This window comes from Bombyx mori, chromosome 27 (assembly GCF_030269925.1).
Source record: "Bombyx mori chromosome 27, ASM3026992v2".
NCBI classification, from domain to species: Eukaryota; Metazoa; Arthropoda; class Insecta; order Lepidoptera; family Bombycidae; genus Bombyx; species Bombyx mori.
Window position 1 is genome coordinate 8,070,538 of NC_085133.1, and position 20,616 is coordinate 8,091,153.

The 20,616-nt window shown below is 37.0% G+C and overlaps 1 protein-coding gene across 3 annotated transcripts in view; it reads right to left on the reverse strand.

Moving 5' to 3' along the window:
- LOC101742771 (protein-methionine sulfoxide oxidase mical3a) overlaps window positions 1–17,294 on the reverse strand; it is a 37,987-nt gene extending 20,693 nt beyond the window's left edge. Inside the window, exons 1-3 of one of the 3 annotated variants that reach the window (XM_062676579.1) lie at window positions 17,276–17,294; window positions 1,526–1,698; window positions 905–1,077 (exon numbers count right to left, since the gene is read on the reverse strand). In XM_062676579.1, the coding sequence (XP_062532563.1) occupies window positions 905–1,077; window positions 1,526–1,687 (335 nt within the window). In that variant the 5' untranslated portion in view covers window positions 1,688–1,698; window positions 17,276–17,294. Of the gene's footprint in view, window positions 1–904; window positions 1,078–1,525; window positions 1,699–6,374; window positions 6,650–17,275 lie in introns of those variants that run through there. The other 2 variants (XM_012697799.4, XM_038020793.2) reach the window with 2 other exon arrangements.
- Window positions 17,295–20,616: the final 3,322 nt, after the last annotated feature.

Sequence of the window (20,616 nt, forward strand, 5' to 3'; positions counted from 1 at the left end):
TTTTGTAAACCTTTACCATATACTGTTTCGATTAGATAAGACGTCCGGTGCATTTGTGTTGAGCGATGCACCGGTGTTCGAATCCCGCAGGCGGGTACCAATTTTTCTAATGAAATACGTACTAGGCAAATGTTCACGATTGACTTCCACGGTGAAGGAATAACGTCGTGTAATAAAAATGAAACCCGAAAGATTATAATTTGCGTAATTACTGGTGGTAGGACCTCTTGTGAATCCGCACGGGTAGTTACCACCGCCCTGCCTATTTCTGCCGTGAAGCAGTAATGCGTTTCGGTTTGAAGGGTGGGGCAGCCGTTGTAATTATACTGAGACCTTAGAACTTATATCTCAAGGTGGGTGGCGACATTTATGTTGTAGATGTCCATGGGCCCCGGTAACCACTTAACACCAGGTGGGCCGTGAGCTCGTCCACCCATCTAAGCTATAACAAATAAAAACAAAGCCACAGCGTGACCGTTTTAACTAGTTTGAACTTTAAAGGCAACACAATACGTACTTTTTTTTCTTTTTTTTTTATGCTACCTATACTGATAGCCTTGAGAAGCTATTTCAGCTTCACCCTAACGTGTGTAGGTGAGCTCACGGGGCTCAAACCGGAGTGTTGCTAACACTGGCCCTAGCAAAAGCCGTGCTTCGCAGAATCTACCACCGGATCGGAAACGCGACCCACTGAGAAGATCCGGCGAGAAACTCAGTGGGCTGTGTCTATAGGTTAATTCGCTCGTCGTACCCTTCGACGCAAGCGACGAGTTGGACAAGGAGGTGACCGGAGCTTGTGGTGCCTAAAAGCACTGTTAATGGATCAGGAGGATCCGTAATGACGTGCTTTGGGCGACGTCGACTGTTTACCATTCGGTCTACAGGATCGGGTATGAATACGTACGTGAGTTGTTTGTTGCACTGGACACATCGGAAGCAGTCCTTGTGCCAGACTCTCCGCTCAGCCTTGATCCTCTCCATGGCGTAGACGGGACGGGCGCACTTCTCGCACTTCGGGTTCGATTCCCCGTCCGAGGCGGCTTTGATTTTCTTGTAAATCTTTTCAGAGCTTTTAGACTGGAAACAATTGGGAGCGAACTGATTATTGATTGGGATCACCTTTTTGAAGATGTACAGTAAATCTTTTGAGAGATTTGGGACTGAAAACAATTGGGAGTTAATTGATTATTGATTGGGATCGCTTTTTTGAAGATGTAGTAAATCTTTTGAGAGATTTTAGACTAGAAACAATTGACAGTTAATTGATTATTGATTGGGATTGCCCTTTTGAAGATGTAAATCTTTTCAAAGCTTGTAGACTGGAAACAATCGGGAGTGACTTAATTGTTGATTGGGATCGCCTTTTTTAAGATGTAAATCTTTTCAGAGCTGTCAAACTGAAAAAATAAAAGATTGATCTTGATCGCCAATATCATCCTACCTGTATTATTATCGCTGCGACAGTAACACCTCCAAACAAAAAGGATAATACCTACAAAAATAGAGAAAATATCTTGAAGCTTACCACAGAAATTGATCCTTCATCTTTGTGCCGTCTAGTGGATTTAGACTTCTTCTTTATCTGGCGCTGCTCGGTGACCACCTCCTGATAGCTGTGCTGGACCCTCGACTCGGTTTGGATGAGGTTCTGGGACTCCATCGTCGCTTTGGCCGTCGCTAGCGCCATTGTTTTTTTCTCTGAGAACAAACAAGTTAATCAGTTATATTTTGATATTCTTGTACCTACACCTGCTAAGTAATGGAATGCGCAATTTCATTATAATTCATAAATACATGAAGACGTTATAATACAGTTACTAACAAACCAATCCCGCTGGACGAAAACCTACGATAGCTAGAAGCCGATTAACAGGCCAGAGGTCGATAAAGTGTTAACAGAAAGCGGTGGGAAAAGCTTCTTCTGAACCTAAATGAGAATCTCTTAAAGGCAGTCTCATCCTTCAAATCGGAATGTATGACTTCTTCGCAATGAGCACGAGCTCGTGTGAGTATAAATAAAATAATATAAAATAAAAAAACCTGTATTTCCTTATCCTTAACTTCCATTTCAAATGTGGTATTTATTTGTTAATGTTTAGTTAGTTATTAATGCTTATTGTCTAAATGTTAGTAAGAGCTAGTTTTTGTTATTGGATATGGACCCCTCCTCGGGTGCAGGCCTCCTCCAGTCCTTTCCACTGGTCTCTGTCTTTGCCGATAGTTTGCCAGTCCTTTCCTATTATTTCGGTTATGTCGTCAGCCCATCGTCTTTTCGGTCTCCCTACCCTTCTTTTGCCAATTGGCCCCTTCCAGATTGTAGTGTTGACTGTCCACCTGGTGTCTGTGTATCTCAATACGTGACCTGCCATTTCAATTTTAGAGCGTTTGTGATCTGTTATCTTTGTTTTCTGTCTAATTACTTTGCTCCGGACTTTTTGAATTTTTCTTATGTTTAGGATACTTCTCTCCATAGCTCTTTGTGTTGTTGTGATTCTTTGTTTTGCTCTTGTCGTGTATACCCAAGTTTGGCAGCCATACAATACACAAGGCAGTATACATACGTCTGAGTATGTGTCGCACTAAAAAACGCCCTGTTCCTGGAACGCTCGCTTTAGAGATACACGGAGGTGAGTGTGCTTTAATCCGCTTTCTATGGGCAAGTCAGATTCATTAACAATTACCTTTTCGTAACGTGTAGCACTATTATTAATAAGCAGCGTTTTAAACACCGCTATTGTATATTAGCCGAGATGTTTACGACCTCGAAATTCTCTTAAACCGTTATCTCAGGCCGAATTCAGACCGAACTCGAGACAGCATGAAAAATTACCGTGCACATATTCGAATACGGTTTAATTTAGCGAAAGTGATGCAAAGCGGCTTGTTAAATTCGTTTTGCGCTCCGTTTTCTAATTGACGATGCTGTGACCGATCTGTGATCACGCAAACGGATATCGTCTTTTTGTTGTTAAAAAGCAATCCGTCATCTGAACGCGTCAACTGAGGCCGTCAGCACCAAAGTGACCTAGCCCACAAATTTTCATATTCGTGCTTAGATAATGCAATTTATGCCCCGTCATCTTTCTCGGCGAACCCGTCGCTTGCCACGAAGGGCTCGACGATTAAATTAACCCACAGACATAGCCCACTGAGTTTCTCGCCGGATCTTCTCAGTGGGTCGCATTTCCGATTCGGTGGTAGATTCCGAAGCACGGCTCTTGCTAGGGTTCATGTTAGCAACGTCGTCAGGTTCGAGCCCCGAGAGCTCACCTACTCGTTAGGGTTACGCTGAAATAGCCTCTTAAGGCTATCAGCTTAGGTAGGAAAAAAAAAAATTTAAAACAATCCATTTTGAGGCAAAACCGGCCTATCCTTACTGGTGGTAGGACCTCTTGTGAGTCCGCGCGGGTAGGTATCACCACCCTGCCTATTTCTGCCGTGAAGCAGTAATGCGTTTCGGTTTGAAGTGCCGGCAACTATACTGAGATCTTAGAACTTATATCTCAAGGTGGGTGGCGCATTTACGTTGTAGATGTCCATGGGCTCCAGTAACCACTTTACACCAGGTGGGCTGTGAGCTCGTCCACCCATCTAAGCAATAAAAAATAAAAATAAAAAATCCCTAGTTTGACCCATAGATAAGAGATGGCTTTGTGAAATCTTATTTTGGCGCGTTTTGTTTTTGCGAACGCATTTGCATTAGTCTTAGGACTGCAAACGATTAAAAAGTATATAAGGTCCAAATTGAAAAACTACAAAGATAGTAAATAAATTTAAGCAGTCACTCTCAATATTGGTAACTTAATGTTTCCGCATCTGAAGTTCGATGCAACAAGCTATTCGCTCATGGCATGCGGCATAAGTGAGTCGTCTATTATCAAAGGTGGCAATCTGTGCATTTGGACAAAAAAATGTTATTGATATGTCAATACAGATTGATTTGAATATAATCGTCTCCTTCAAAGAAAACGGTTCAAAACCTGCATTAAATAAAGGTTAATACTTAACCTGTTATTTACCTAAGATGTCGTTCAGAAGAGTTTTGTGACTGCCAATGGAATACAAAGTCAATAATTCGTTTTTCTGATTTACCAATAATTGTCCAAAAGTCACATTGCCGGCTTTGATAATAGTCGACTCAAGTACGAGATAGAATACGAAGACAGCTACAGTACAGTATGTTTTTAAAACTGACTAACAAACAACACGGCTTTCAAAACACGTCTAAAGAAAAACCTTTAGCATTATTTAAAACTCTTTGGTTTTAAGACGGAATTACTCACTTGTCTGTCATTGGGTGAAGAGAGTAAGTAGTTTAGTTTTGCATTGTTTAATAATACTTTTTAAAATATGAATTTAAAAAAAAGTTGAAGTGCTTTAAATGTTGTTTTCTTACAATATTAAAGAAAGCGCAATTAAGTATTTTATTATTCATTCATTCTAGAGCATTCCATATCATTATACATATAAATATATAAATATTTACCAACAATCACGCCATGTTAACTGATTCCATGCTAAGTTCGTAAAGAACTTGCGTTACAGGTACCAGATAACGGAAATAAATGATAACGGAAAATTTTATTATACATATATTTAATATACATCCATAACCCTGGAAAACATTTTATATTTATCATACAAATATCTTCCCTTGGCGGAATTCGAACCCGCGACCCCCTTGAGTACGTGACCATGTCATTTACCACTAAACCAGACGGCCATATTAACGTTTAATGTTTTTATTGGTGTTTTCACGATATGTACGTACAAGCTGAATGAGAAATAGGGTAGACAGCGGCTTGTTTACGACCCTAGCATTGCCGATGTTCAAGGAAAAGGATTAACCATGACAGACAAAACTCTAAAACTAGACTTGATTACGGCTGCGGCTCGTGAAAACAAAACAAAATCAACAACAGTCTTATGAAAGTACCAAAGATTTGGTCGTTTGAGTTCGCATGTTTTTTTCTTTCTTTTAGCCAACAAACATTATTTACTTGGAGCACACATAATTTCTAATAGTCACACAGACGAAACGCAATGCGGTTAAATCCATTCAAGGCTTTTTCAACAATTTTCTATTTACTATTATAACACTTTCGATACACGAGAACCGCGATCTTTGAAAAGCATCAATTAAAAACAAGTTCCTGTTCTTTTTTTCTTTTAATGTGCTTTCGAGCTCGCAGCTTAATTTGTATTAAGTGCTTTGTGCTTAAAGTTGATTTTGTTGTTTTTGCTGAGATGGATAGACGATCTCTCAACCCACCTGGCATTACCGGTGAAACCCTTGGTCATCAAGCAAGTAAATACCGCCACCCATCTTGTGACGATTTATAAGATTGGAAACCCATCGAAACGCATTACTGCTTCACGGCAGAAATAGACACGTTGGTGGTTTTACCCGTCGGGGCTCACATGCCGCCCTAACACCAGTAAATGTTTTAATGTGCTTCTCCAAATTTTTTTCTGAATACAAAATGAAAGACATCACAAGTGTTGACAGTTTACCTGTTGGCTATTTACATCCTACACAAGTCTTTAATTAGTGTAAAAGCCGTTGAAAAAAATTTTTTTTATGACTTAGAATGGTGGACCAGCTCACAGCCCATCTGGTGTTAAGTGGTTACTGGAGCCCATAGACATCCACAACGTAAATGCGCCACCCACCTTGAGATACAAGTTCTAAGGTCTCAAGTATAGTAAATCGAAAAAAATGAAATAAAACTGACCAAAAATAATTCAAACTGAATTGAATGGAACAGAAAATAATTATTAACGGCATTAATTAAATTAATTACACAAACTATACTGAGCTTTGAATCCAAAAGTAATTTTCTTAACGTAATTTGATTTTCAATGTTTTTAATTTATTTACATAATTTACGTATCCAGAAGGAAGTTAGCGTAGATTTTTTTTTTTTAAGCGATATACCAATTAATTGCTCTTTAAGTGCTCTGTTGGAATCCGTAATTGCTCCACGTTTATCACTATTACTTAATTTTTAATTAACTTTTAAAATTTTTTTTTTCAAAAAATTAATTTTGCTGTAAAACCTAAAATATCCACCTTTTGTAATTTGTTTTTCTCAAAGAACTGCTCCCAATTTGCTCTATTAATTAAAAAAAAAACATCATAATTTGGCAATATTTATAGTAATTTTTACAAAAAAATTATTTGCATGTAAATTGTTGCACTATGACGTCATCAGTGGTCGTTGAATCCACTGAAAGCTATGTTTACATGAATCCTCATCACGACAATTTCATGTTTGCATTAATGTTTATAATTTAATTTTAAGGATATAAAAAATTATTCTACGCTAACTTCCTTCCGGTATTGACGTAGTGGAATAATTTAATCATCTCACCGAATACAATAGGAACGGCAACAACCATTTTATATATTCCGAAACGAACACAAATCAATAAAACACGAACTATCAACTTATGTTATTGCACTTAAAACCAAATCACTATATCTTATTTTCATATAAAGAGATTTCGTGCGGTGCACGCGCCGTCTCAATACAGAATGACTCTTCCCCACCAAATCACTAACTTATAAACACAAAAATGACTGTCAGATTATTTTGCCTTATTGCTTATTTTTGATTCACACTTCCTACCGTGCTGCATATGCGGGACACTGAATTATGCACGAAGAATATTTACACATATTTCTAATTTAGTTTTAGCATCTCGCTGTCATAAGATGACTCGTAATTGTCGTGTTCACAGGACGCGGTGATTCAGTTGACAACTGCTTTATAATAAAATGCAAAAGACGAAGACGTTTTAGGCTATGGGTAGACGACATCAAAGAGTTGGCAGGAGATACTTGAACTAGTTCTGCCACGAACAAGAGTTTTATGATTATTCCTACAATTCGTGGTAGGTCGAATTGTTTTTCCGCACAGATAGGCAATATCATCTTACAAATTTAGCCATTGGTACCAAGTTGAAGTCATGTCAATGAAAGACAGACATTAAGACAGTTTTAACTATAAATGTGGAAGGTTTTAGAGAAAGAGGTAGGCCTAAGAAAAAAATGATGGATTGCGTGACAGACGATATGTGTAAGAGGGGACCGAGCGAAGTAATGGTATATAATAGAGAAGTATCAAAGGAGAAAACATGTTGCGCCGACCCTAGGTGACTGGGAGAAGGACAGGAGAATGATGATAATGACTGTCACGTCTTTTTTTATTTTATTTTATTGCTTAGATGGGTGGACGAGCTCACAGCCCACTTGGTGTTAAGTGGTTACTGGAGCCCATAGACATCACGCAAATGCGCCACCCACCTTAAGATATAAGTTCTAAGGTCTCAAGTATAGTTACAACGGCTGCCCTACCCTTCAAACCAAAACGCATTACTGCTTCACGGCAGAAATAGGCAGGGTGGTGGTACCCAACCGCGCGGACTCGCAAGAGGTCCTACCACCAGTAATTCTCAGGGTGAGCATCAGCATTTAGTTTGTGCTATCTATGGGCACAGGGAACGATTTAAGCCAAGATGCATCGTGAGCTCACCCGCACATGAATTGAAATAAAGTCGCAATTTCTTTGGTACAATGACTGCCCGATCAAAAGGCCAGAATTCTTCGGGGCAGAAAGGTAACGGTCGGATGACTAGCGACAGGATTCCGGCAATGCGTACCCACATTTGCTGATACAAAGTTGAAATATGATTCTAGAGATCCTCGTATTTAAGCTCTATTCAATCTAAATAACAAGAACATACGTTTGAAATTGTTTCGCACCGACAAAATTCGTATGACATTTCGAAAACTCGCGAAGATCACTTCCCCTATTCTAAGAGATATTAGTAACATTAGAACAGAAAGATTGTTTTCCTAAAACGGTAAAATCGTCTACACGTTCTCCGTCAATGACATAGCATGTTGGCGGGTGAAACTCATCAAGTTCTTCCATCGTGACGGCGTAATACATTACTGGCAGTTTCCCAAATGAAAAAAAAAATAAACAGTTTTCGTTTGTTTTTTAGTTTTTTCCAAATTACGTCACCTGTTTGAAAATGTGTATATATTTTTTTCGGTCCTGTGAGGTGACATCCCATTAGAGTCGGTCAAGGTGGCAGCATATACTGCCACTGTTATGTATATGTTTGTGTGCAATTAGATGTTTTCTTTAAATGTGTAAATAAAACATGCTTACATATAATATATTTGTGTGGGATCAGTTGTTTTTTTATGTGTGAAAAAAACGTGCCGATTTTGTTTTCAGTACTAAAAGTTTTTTTTTTAATTTATTATTTTTATTATAATAACAGATGTCTTGGTAAAAGAGCACTTTGTAAATTGCGTTAGTTTCAATTATCTAGTGTCAAGTTTGAAATTTGACAGCGGATTATTAAAAATAGAACGCTACGACAAATACCAACCCGTCATGGTTACATAAATTGAGAAATTTACCTACGACTTTTTGTTCGTGGTTTAAGCTTTTTTTGTATGCATATGCTTGTAGACAAGTGACTAACTTAACAGATTACTAACGGACCGTCAGCTAAAAGATTCGCATTTTGTTCGCAAAATTTAAATAATCAATGGGAGGTATGGAGTATTGAGTATCCAACTCTACGTTGAGACAACGCATGGTACCACGAGGCCACGAGTGACCACATCACGAAAAATAATTATGGGATTAACAACAATATTTCATCGGCACAAATACGAAACTTCCTTTATTTTATAGGCTAAAAAGACATTTACCTTATAAACTGGAACGATCAGCAAAAAACAGCCGTAAATTCGATCGTAAAATACAATTATTCCTGTCGTGGCCGAGTCGGGGAATTCAGCGGTATTCGGAACGTGGCAACACCAAAAGTCAAACGTCTAAATATACTGCGCGTTCCAATTAAAACAGCAGTTGTAATTTGACACTTGTTTTTATACCATTAAAGCGGTGATTATGGCGGTGCTTTCGCTCGAGGATTCTTTATGCTTTGATGATTTAGAACAATATTGATCTTGTTTGAATTAATTTAGGATATTCTGCGAGTGAATGATGAATTTGCTGCGTTATAAAGTTTCATAATTATAACAGAATTATTGAAAGGTTTGCAAGTGTAATTTTTTTCAGACTAAGCTAAGCCGTAGATGCGGCATACTAATTAATTATATACTTTTATTCTCGGGCTGGTGGCTTAGCATACTACCTACGTCCCCGTGCCTAGACGTTGAGAGCGGACCGCATACCCTAGGGATGGCATTAGGGCCCTACCCACTAAACCACTCCTTTGCACCATCGCCCAAACGTGCGAAAAGATCAGAACCCGGGTGGGGAATTATTTATATATTCACTGGATTGTTTATTTCGTCAATTCAATGAAACAAAAGATTATTTTCTCATGTCACTACCACTTAGATTGGGCCGAATGGTCTTATATTAACACAGATTCCTTAACCCCTAATAAATGTACGATCAAATTCGTTTCGAGATTAATTTGTTAGAAAAATAATGATTTGAATTTACCTGCAAATGTATTCTCGAATAAAATTCCAAGAGAATCGTAAACGACCGTCACGTGCTAGGTAGGTACACATCTACCAAGTATCTGTTTTATTTCTGGAAATATACATCGCAACGTCTACTACATTTAAAAATACACGCTGTAAAAAAAAAAGATTCTGTCAAAGTGAGAATTCTAGTGGAAAAAAACTATCAAAGCCACACAATCTCTGAAGATTTTTAATTTGCCAATTTTTGTTTATTTCAATTAATTAATGCAACGAGAAAGCTGTTTCTTATACTGAGTGTTTGTCATCACAACGTTGAACATTTTCAAAGATTTTAGACGGGTTTTTTTTAATTGTAGTGGATGGACGAACGATCTCTTGGCCCTCCAGATTTCTAGTGGTTACCGGAGTTATTCACATTCCAACTTGAGGACCCTCACCTACACGGAAACATGAGGTCGACGTCTCAATTTCCGGAACGCATGAACATTTTGCAATAGATTTAGACAAATTGGTTTATACTCGTGAAAACTTGCATTATGGTTATCATTATCTAGATTTCATGGTGGAAATCATTCTTGAACACAATATGTTAGGTACGTATTTTAATTTAAAAAATTTACAGCTTCTGGCGGAACCGATTACTCGTATTCTAGCTTAATACGATTTCGCCAAGCACCATGTCCTTTAAACCAGAGCTGATTTAAAAAAAGAAAAGAAGAATGACGTCATGATTAAGAGTGCCTTGCTTATTTCTTTCTTCGCGAAATAAATTTAATAACAATAATAATAATGTTTTTATTGCAAGTAACCATGACTCATATAAATTGTTAATAAGACTTAGACCTATGTTAGTAGTTATATTTACATCACAATGAATTACTGTCGTAACATCCCATGGGAGATGGCATCACAGCGACCCATGTATACACAGTCCAGCCTGCTTGCGATCATGCTCAGGATACTGTTGGAGCTGGCCCTCACTCTGCTTACCAGTAATGCACACCTCTTACGCATGGTAGCGTAAAAATAATCTATCAATTCCAACGAAACACTTGCATTATCCTAACTTTTTCCAGTTCCACGTTTTTCTTACCCAAGTATCGAATGAAAAAGAGCCGTTAACGAAACTGTATTGTGAAGGTAGTCGGTAGATAACATAAGCGAAGTTTTTACCGCGCGTCAGCTGTTTCACCGTTGTCCATTGCGTGCATTGCTAATGTATCAGTTAAATATATTAAAAAATCTTGACGATTGTATAATTAATAACGGCCGTCTGGTGTAGTGGTAAGTGACATGGTCACTACACAAGGGGGTCGCGGGTTCGAATCCCGCCAAGGGAAGATATTTGTATGATAGATATTTTAAAATGTATTTTCCAGGTTATGGATGTATATTATATATATGTATGTGTATAATAAAAATCTTATATTTATTTCCGTTATCTGGTACCTGTAACACAAGTTCATTACGAACTTAGCACGGGACCAGTTAACTTGGTGTGATCATTAGTAAGAATTTATTTATTTAAAAAAATGTGGGTGTGTTTTGTTTATTTATAAATTTTGTAGAAGATCCAAATCACCAGGTCTTGTATATCATATGTGCGGATTTTCATAAATAGTTCCTATTTGAGCCGCTATGGGACTTGTGCGCATCACGAGTCTAATTTTAAAAACCTTGAAATACGCGTTTATATCTCATGTTTGTTTACACGTACATTTCGATTGAGAGTGGGATGCATTGACGCGCTGAATAAATGCTAAAGGTGATGTTACTTTTAATAGTTTTGTTGTGCATTTTCATTTTTGTGAAAAAGAATTCACTATGTTCATTTAGGTTACTTGTGTTAACGCCTTTGCCATATCTGCGTGTCGTCTATAATCTATATTAAGCTAACTACTCTGTAATTAAAATATAATCTGTCTCTTAACAGGACTTTTTGGCGGGAACGCGAGGAGTGAAGTTGTGTGATATGTTTTATTTTGTCTATTTAGTGTTTCTTCAGGTTTAAATGTGTAATAATGGTGGTTTATTAACTGTTTAATATCTGTGAAAGTGCACAAATGTGGGAAAATGAAACAAAGCCGCGGGGCGCAACTTCTCGGGATCCTCCAAAAAGTCCACTGAAAAAATCTTAGTAAATGACCACCATTTTACTAAGATTATATTTCATTCCATGTCATCTCATTTCATTTAATTTCATCCCAGTTGATTAACGTCTCAAATTAATCATTTTCATTTCATTTCACTCCATATTATCATTTTTCATAAAAATAAGAATATAAATTAAAATAAGACATGACTTAAAGGTCTTAGTTACCAGGTCATAAAATCACTTTAAAAAAATTGGCTCTTGCCACTTTTACGAGGAACAATTCCCGCTTCTTTTTCTACCTACTTAATTCAATTTATACAAGCATCTTGCTTCTTTACTTAATTACTTCATTTAATTCATCAAAAATACAAACTAAACATCTCTACTCTAAACAAATTATTGTACAAATATAAAATAAAGTCTCGTTATAGAAAACAACGGGATTTCATTGTATCATCAGATACAACTTGTAATTTGCAACAATATCAGGTAATTCTTCTAGGTCCTTCTTTGGCTAACATAAATTTAAGCTGTCTAGCTTATGTTTTATCTCATACATTTGTGTACTCTCCTACAAGCGTTAACGGTAGTAAAATGTAGCTTGTCTAGAACCCTCATGTAGCAATCAATTTAAACGTGTGAAGATGTGTTAACTTTACGAACGGATACTACTTTCAGGAGGTTTTGGCGCGAATTTGCATTTAAGATGGCAATTTAGGTTTAAAAGTTGGTAGGCAGCGGCTTGGCTCTGCCCCTGGCATTGCTGAAGTCCATGAGCGACGGTAACCACTCACCATCAGGTGGGCCGTATGCTCGTCTGCCTACAAAGGTAATAAAAAAAAAACAGCTATTTTGGAGGATCATTTTTTAATTGCCAAGATTTGCCGGAACTTATTCGGTACCTAAAGACATCAACAACGTAACACGTGCCAAACACCTTGAGACATGAGTTCTAAGTCTCGGTTTTTATTAAAAAGTCTACCACACCCTTCAAATCGTAAATCATTACTGCTTCACGGCAGAAATAGGTAGTGTTGGTACCTACCTGTGCGATCTCAAAAATATGCTCCACCACCAGTAATTACGCAAAAATTAATTTTGCGAGTTATTTGTATTAAACGATGATATTCCTTCACCGTGGAAGTCATTCGTCAGCATTTGTTAAGTATGTATTTAATCAGAAAAATTGGTTTCGGAAAAATCAACAGAATTCGAACACTCTAGAGCGTCTTATCCAGCAGGCCACGACATCTGTTTTTACTTCCGCTAAGCGTCTTCCTAAGCAGATTGCTGGAGAAACTTGACCGACTTAAACAATTTCTTAGTTACATTTCGACAAAATCAACTTATTTATTTCTTAATTTTAAAATATGTAATTAAAGCAAGCAGCGGTTCATTCCCACCACAACTACCTATTAGATTACTTACTGGGACTCAACAAGCTATCTATGTAATTTAGTAATAAAGTACATTTTGATTCGACCCTCCATTAGTTATACATTTGCAAAACTTACCTCCCTTCTAAAACTTATCAGGCGATAATCGTTTCATTCGTGACATTTACAATGTTGTAAAATAACTATTAGAACGACGTAGATAGATTATTAGAACGAATATAATTATGGCAATTACACTAAAAGTCACGGCTGACGGTTTTGCGTTTGTAATTAACTCAGAAAGTTTCAAAGCGCAGACGCAGAGATAAGATTACCGTTTGGACGAAATACAACGGTTATTGTGGTTATATTTACACTCATTAATTTAAATACTAGCTTCAGCTTTGGCCTAGTACTATATATAGTAATATCTTATACTTTTAAACGAGCAATTTTTGTATATATATAATCTGAATCTCGGAAACGGCTCCAACGATTTTCATAAAATTTAGTATACAGGGGATTTCGGGGGCGATAAATCGTTCTAGCTACGATTTATTTTTAGAAAATGTTGTTTTATTCGTTTTATCAATAATCAACTCTTCCCGACATCTATTGGCGAATAATAATACTATTTTTCTTAATTGAGGGCAACTAACCGCTTTAAAGACACAACGAGATGGCGTTATCAAAAAAAAAACCGGTCATCATCTAGTAGATATTAATATCACACGTAGTTCATAGCCGTAGTCACTGATTTTAAGATAATAAAGAATAATAAAATTACAATTTCTTGTCATTAATACCTAATCTTAAACTCGTTTAAATTAAGGATTAAAATTGGCATAAATTGGAACACCTTACTTATCGAAAGTCATACGATGAAAATCATAGACACCCTATGATTTCAAAGGAGTAAGATGGAATCTAAATATAAACGCCGATGTAATAATGTAATTCGATGCAATAGGTAACGCAGTTTTGCACCTGAACGATTTTGGCACACGTCTCTAAGATCTAGTCATCTAAAATAAGCATCCATTTGAAAAGTTTGTTACCAAAGTTTCGGGGAGAAGTTTCTGTAGTGGCAACACTGACCGTACCTGCAACGATGCGACCGCACTGCGTTCGCGGCCCAAATCGTTTAATTTTAGCCGCACACGAAGCTGTTATGTCACAGACAATGGTCCACCTCCCCTTCGAATGATCGTGTTAAAATAATAACGTATACGTTTCCTGGTAATCCTGGTTCGTTGGCAGCCGTTCTCTTGCGACACGAGCGTCATAATACACACCCGACATTAATTGCTTCGTACGGAGAGTGCCGTTTTACAATCAATCTAGTCATTGGCAGGCTATAAATATTCAGCTTTCGTATTTTTACTTTTGTTTCAATACAGTTTATTGGTAAATTGGTTTAGTTCCTACTACCCACTTTTAACTTTTTAGATATATTTTTTAATAAATATTTTTCGACTTTAACTATAGCCATTTATATGCTCGTTTGTAAATACGTTTGCCGACTGCCTTACGCTATTTCAACACAAAAAATATTTTTAGTAAGAATAGGTGGGTAGTAAAGACTAATCATTATGATGTTTTAAAGGTGTTTTTTTTTTTCATAGTGAAGCAGCAGCTATAGAAGTCACTATCCTTCTGTGAGTAGGTATCTATGTTACTTATCCCAGTTAAAATGGGACGTACAGAAATACTATCTCTAACTGCAATCTGGAGCAACTACCGACCTGAGTCCTGACACTTCCTATATCTAAATCGAAACCGTTGCATTCTTAGCTCTTAGGTTATTGTTTAGAGCACATTTATTTCGTGATTAGCGAATTGCTAAAAAGCAAACACTCGTGGGCCCTGGAATGCATTTTAGAATTCACTACGGAATAATTAAAATTCACTACAGTTGCTAAGTACAGCCTAATTTTATGCACACAATTTTCGAATAGCAGTATATCACCTAGATCGTCAGCGGCCATGAGAACTGTAAGGTTTTCCAGAAAATAGCGCAAGATAAATAATAACAATGTAGCTTTAATTAAAATGTGAAAACGCTTTTTTTTTCTTTTTCTTAGATGGGTGGACGAGCTCACAGCCCACCTGGTGTTAAGTGGTTACTGGAGCCCATAGACATCTACAACGCAAATGCGCCACCCACCTTGAGATATAAGTTCTAAAATCTCAGTACAGTTACAACGGCTGCCCTACCCTTCAGACCGAAACGCATTACTGCTTCACGGCAGAAATAGGTAAGGCGGTGGTACCTACCCGCGCGGACTCACAAGAGGTCCTACCACCAGTAAAATGTATGAGTTTTCTTCAGGTGCATTAGAAATCTGCAGACTAAAGCCACACGTATAAAACGTATGATACAATATTAAAGTCCCATCAATTCTTGAGCTAAACTTAACGCAACATAAACTAAGGGACGTAATTAAATTATTAACAAAATAATGTTTATCGTCAAACCGAAATACAATGTGATCCATCTTTACAATTAATAAAGACACGTGTTAAATAATATTGTAATGTTATCTGACACGTAAGACCACACAGCGATCGAACAAAGGCGATTCCTTGATAATGAAGTTCTTATTACGCGCGATGTGTAGATTCGTAACGTATTTTTTGTGTAAAATACTTAGATTAAGACATTAATTGATGCAAAGTCTATTAATTCGATTATGTTTAAGAACATAATTATTTTAGGAAAAGAGGTAAATCTGAATATATAAAAATGAATTGCTGTTCGTTAGTCTCGCTAAAACTCGAGAACGGCTGGACCGATTTGGCTAATTTTGGTCTTCAATTATTCGTGGAAGTCCAGGGAAGGTTTAAAAGGTGAGAAAATATAAAAAAGCTCGGAATTATATAAAAATAACAATTTTGTTTTTCCTTTGATGTGTCCCCCGTCGGACGGATGGATTCCGTTTGTTTGTTTTAAGATTATTTTATACAAAAGTTTAGGTCTTTTATTTATCGATTGAGGCACTACGAAGTCTGCCGGGTCAGCTAGTATTAAATATAGTATTTGTCAAAGGGCCAGAGTGGTGGAAGGCCGAATGGAATCGTAGAAGTTCAACAGCTGCACTAATTGACTCTTTACGTCACGTATTTAAAAATTATTGTTGGTTTGGATTTTTGAAATGTTTAATATGCGGTAAATTTAAAAAGTTTTGAGAAACGAACAAAAGAAATGGGATCAGAAAAGATTTTTGTTGACGGCTAAGTTTAATAGGTATCCTCCTCCATTTTTATAGACATTTCATAAGTCTGGACAAGAAACCTCTTGGTTCACAAACAGCCTTTATCGTTAATTAACCGAAACCTAGCAAATGATTCAACTGCATAAAAAATAATAATGGTAAACGTAAATACACATTATAACAAATTAGAAGATTTTGATCTTACGATGATACTTATAGGACCTATATATGGTTTAATTTTCAACTCAAACTCATTTGAAGTTCCAATCGAGTGATGGACGATTATGAATGATTGATTGATATGTTTTGAATTGACAATGTTTTGGGAAACTGAAGCTATAAGAAGTTCAAAACTTTTCTCTTATGGCAACGTACTACGTGACTACAACACTAATATACCATTTGAAGATACATCGAGACGCTACAAGGTAGAGCTGAACTGAAGAATATTAGCAACGAATAAATTTCAGTTTTCGAAAATCGTTTTTTATTTGACCTAGGCGACCCAGGCTACTTACTCTTTCTCGATGAGTTGGTCATTATCACTTCGTAATAGTAATAGCATTCTATTGTTTGACCACAAAAATATTACCCACATAATCCCTTTAATCAGTCCAACTATGGTACAAAAAATGTGAGGCAGTTAAGGTTATACTAACAAGAACCGAAGCCATAAAGTCCCCGAGACAGGAGGACGTGGAGAATCATAGTTATCTTAGAGAATCTTAGTAATTTTGCTTAATGATAAACTGGCGTAGTTGCATCTCATTTTTTTAAATATAAATTTGATTTTTAATACGCTTTTATTAGCTTCAGACGTATGTATGTTTGTAACGGAATCTGAACATGATTTTGAACCTCTTCAAAACGTCGGATTAACTCGAAATTTGGTATACTTATTTAGGACCGATAACAATTTAATATTTTAAAAAAATATGAAAAAATGCTGATATTCAACTAAAAAATGAAATATATTTATATAAAAATATAAGAATGAATTATTTTATAACTTTATATTTATATTATATTAGTAACTTACGGTTAGTCTGTACCAAACGTACCTATCAAACTCAAAGATAAAGATCGCATTTTACAATACCTTAACTGTAACCCGTGCGTTGTTCCACTCACTACCACGATGATTCACTGCAGAATTCTGCAAGCCGAAATGGATCCCGAGATTGTTAGTTGATGACGCGAGCGAAGGAATGTTAAAAGTGGCTCGTAAGCACCTCACTGAGCTTTCTTCTCGTTTAAGATTGTTCGGTATTCGTACAAGATAAGTGTTTATTGATTGATTTTTAGTTATAAAATAACGTATTTTTTTTACGAAATTACAATTAAGTCGGTGTGTTATCAATGCGCGCTTTTGACGTTTATTATCAAGCCTTGACTTTTTTTATTGCTTTGTTGGATGGACGAGCTCACAGCCCACCTGGTGTTAAGTGGTTACTGGAGCCCATAGACATCTACGACGTAAATGCGCCACCCACCTTGAGATATAAGTTCTAAGGTCTCAAGTATATTTAAAACGGCTGCCCAACTTTCAAACCGAAACGCATTACTGCTTCACGGCAGAATTAGGCGGGGTGGTGGTACCTACCCGCGCGGACTCACAAGAGGTCCTACCACCAGTAGTGCCTGCCTCGAGTGTATTGGCAATGTTAATGCGAAAAGTAGATGGTATCTTTCGACACAAGAATCATATTATGTGTGTTTACTTGCTGGCAGTTAATACAAAAACACAGACCTAAAATTAGTAACAAAATGTAGTTTTCATTTTCTTCAAAACGTTAACGTTTTCGGACGAATATAAATCGTATTTACGCAAACAGAAAACACACATTTTATTATTGAATTCAAAATTGAACATATTGCCTAACGAATTATTAGATTCAAGTTATATTACTTATGCAATTTTGTAGAAGATTCAGCAAAACGTAGGTATGTTAATGCAGTAATTTGTTATGCTAAGCATTACTTTAATGCGTCGCCGAATGTGAATGACCTTTGAAAAATAAATGTATAACTTTTACACTCACGATTATTACGATGATCGTTTTTTTTACATATTAATTAACGTCTATCTTAAACATGTCCGAAAAATACATGTATTATAATATATTATTTTTTTATCTATCTATCTATCTATATATATCTATCTATATATTAGTCTCGCTAAAACTCGAGAATGGCTGGACCGATTTGGCTAATTTTGGTCTTAAATTATTTGTGGAAGTCCAGAGAAGGTTTAAAAGGTAGATAAATATGAAAATGTTCGGAATTAAAGAAAAATAACAATTTTGTTTTTCCTTTGATGTCCCCCCGTTGGACGGATTCCTTTTGTTTGTTTTAAGTTTATTTTATACAAAAGTTTAGGTCTTTTATTTATCGATTGAGGCACTGCGAAGTCTGCCGGGTCAGCTAGTATAAAATAAAATTGCATTATTCAGATTACGCAATTTATAAATATATATACATTTTTTAAATCAACAGACAAAGCATCTCCGGTATTTGGGTCGTGTAAGCCGTTTCTGTCGGGCATTGTGATGAAAGTTACGACTATTGGGATTCAGTCGTCGGTGAAAGTTCACGTTGAAATCATTATTAGTCTTGCTGTCCAACGGCCGGAGTGTATTACGACAATATGCATTCAACAATCCCATTTGCGTATAACGCTAGCTGACGAGGTTACTGTGATAAATGATTAGTCTTGTGCGAGAGCCTTGGGCAAAGCACGGCAAGCCCAGAGGGTAGTTCCAAACGAAATTACTCCTAAAAACCTCTAGCGGTTAACTGTGACGGTAAATTCAACAGAGCCAGGTTATTACGTAATAATTTTATGTAGAGCATTTTTTTTTCCTAATCTCTGGTAACCTAAAGGGCTATTTCCATGTTTATTTTATTGCATAGATGGGTGGACGAGCTCGCAGTCCACCTGGTGTTAAGTGGTAACCGGAGCCCATAAACATCTACAACGTAAACGCCGCCACCCACTTTGAGATAAGAGTTGTAAGGTCTCAGTATAGTTACAACGGCTGCACCGCCCTTCAAACCGAAACGCATTACTGCTTCTCGGCAGGAATAGATAGGGCGGTGGTACCTACCCGCACGGACTGACAAAACATCGTACCACCAGTATAGATAGGCTCAACCTGAGAGAATTTGCTAACACGAGCCCTAGCAAGAGCAGTGCTTCGCAGAATCTACCAACGAATCGGAAACGCGACCCACTGAGAAGATCCGGCGAGAAACTCAGTGGGCTGTGTCTATGAGTTAGTTCGCTCGTCGTACTCTTGTCCCGTCGCGGTCGGATAAGTCAATTCATTAATCGCGCCATTTTCTACTCAGATTAGGTACAGTGAAGAGCGCTATCAATTTGAAAGATTTAGTTCGAAACTGTGCATCGCGTCTAACTAACAATTTCGTTTCTACCGCCATATTATTGTTTAAAACACACAATGTTAATTCAATGAAATTAAACATATTCAAACGACAAGGCCCATTTGAAGTCCAATTTATAATTCAGTACCTAATTGTATGAGTCATTTACGATCGGTTAATACTGTATCAATATCTTTTGTATACAAAAGTTCGGTTATATCGTATTTTGTACTTAAACACGTGAATCAACTATGATTCATATCATAATATTAAATCAAAACGCTTATAGGCCAACAGGTAAGATTCTTGTACGCGTAATTATAAGAAAGTCCAGGGTAGATTATTTTTAGTTGCCTTAGAAGACAGTCCACAACTCTGAAAAGTTTTCATTATCGCTCATGGGCATTAGCATGAGAAGGCGCTATCTACAGAAGATTGTTGTTGTTCTGTTTAGTTGTGAATGTATCTAGCATCTCTTCACAGATTACATGCTTTAAGATATCGCACCGTTAGAATTGAAATGGCTTTATCCAAAACCCTTGTTTTTTTTTTTGGTAAAAGCCAAAAATGTAATTGAAGAATTCTAATTTTTCAGTTTCTATTTTTTTACTTTTATAATTATAAATTATTAAGAATTAAGAACCAAATGTTTACAACTCGTCGTCGTGGCCTAAAGGATAACACGTCCGGTGCATTCGTGTTGAGCGATGCACCGGTGTTCGAATCTCAGGCGGGTACCAATTTTTCTAATGAAATACGTACTCAATAAATGTTCACGATTGCCTTCCACGGTGAAGGAATAATATCGTGTAATAAAAATCAAACCTCGGTACGACCTCTTGAAAGTCCGCGCGGGTAGGTACCACCACCCTGCCTACTTCTGCCGTGAAGCAGTAATGCGTTTCGGCTTGAAGGGTAGGGCAGCCGTTGTAACTATACTTGAGACCTTAGAACTCAAGGTGGGTGGCGCATTTACGTTGTAGATGTCTATGGACTCCAGTAACCACTTAACACCAGGTGGGCTGTGAGCTCGTCACCCATCTAAGCAATAAAAAA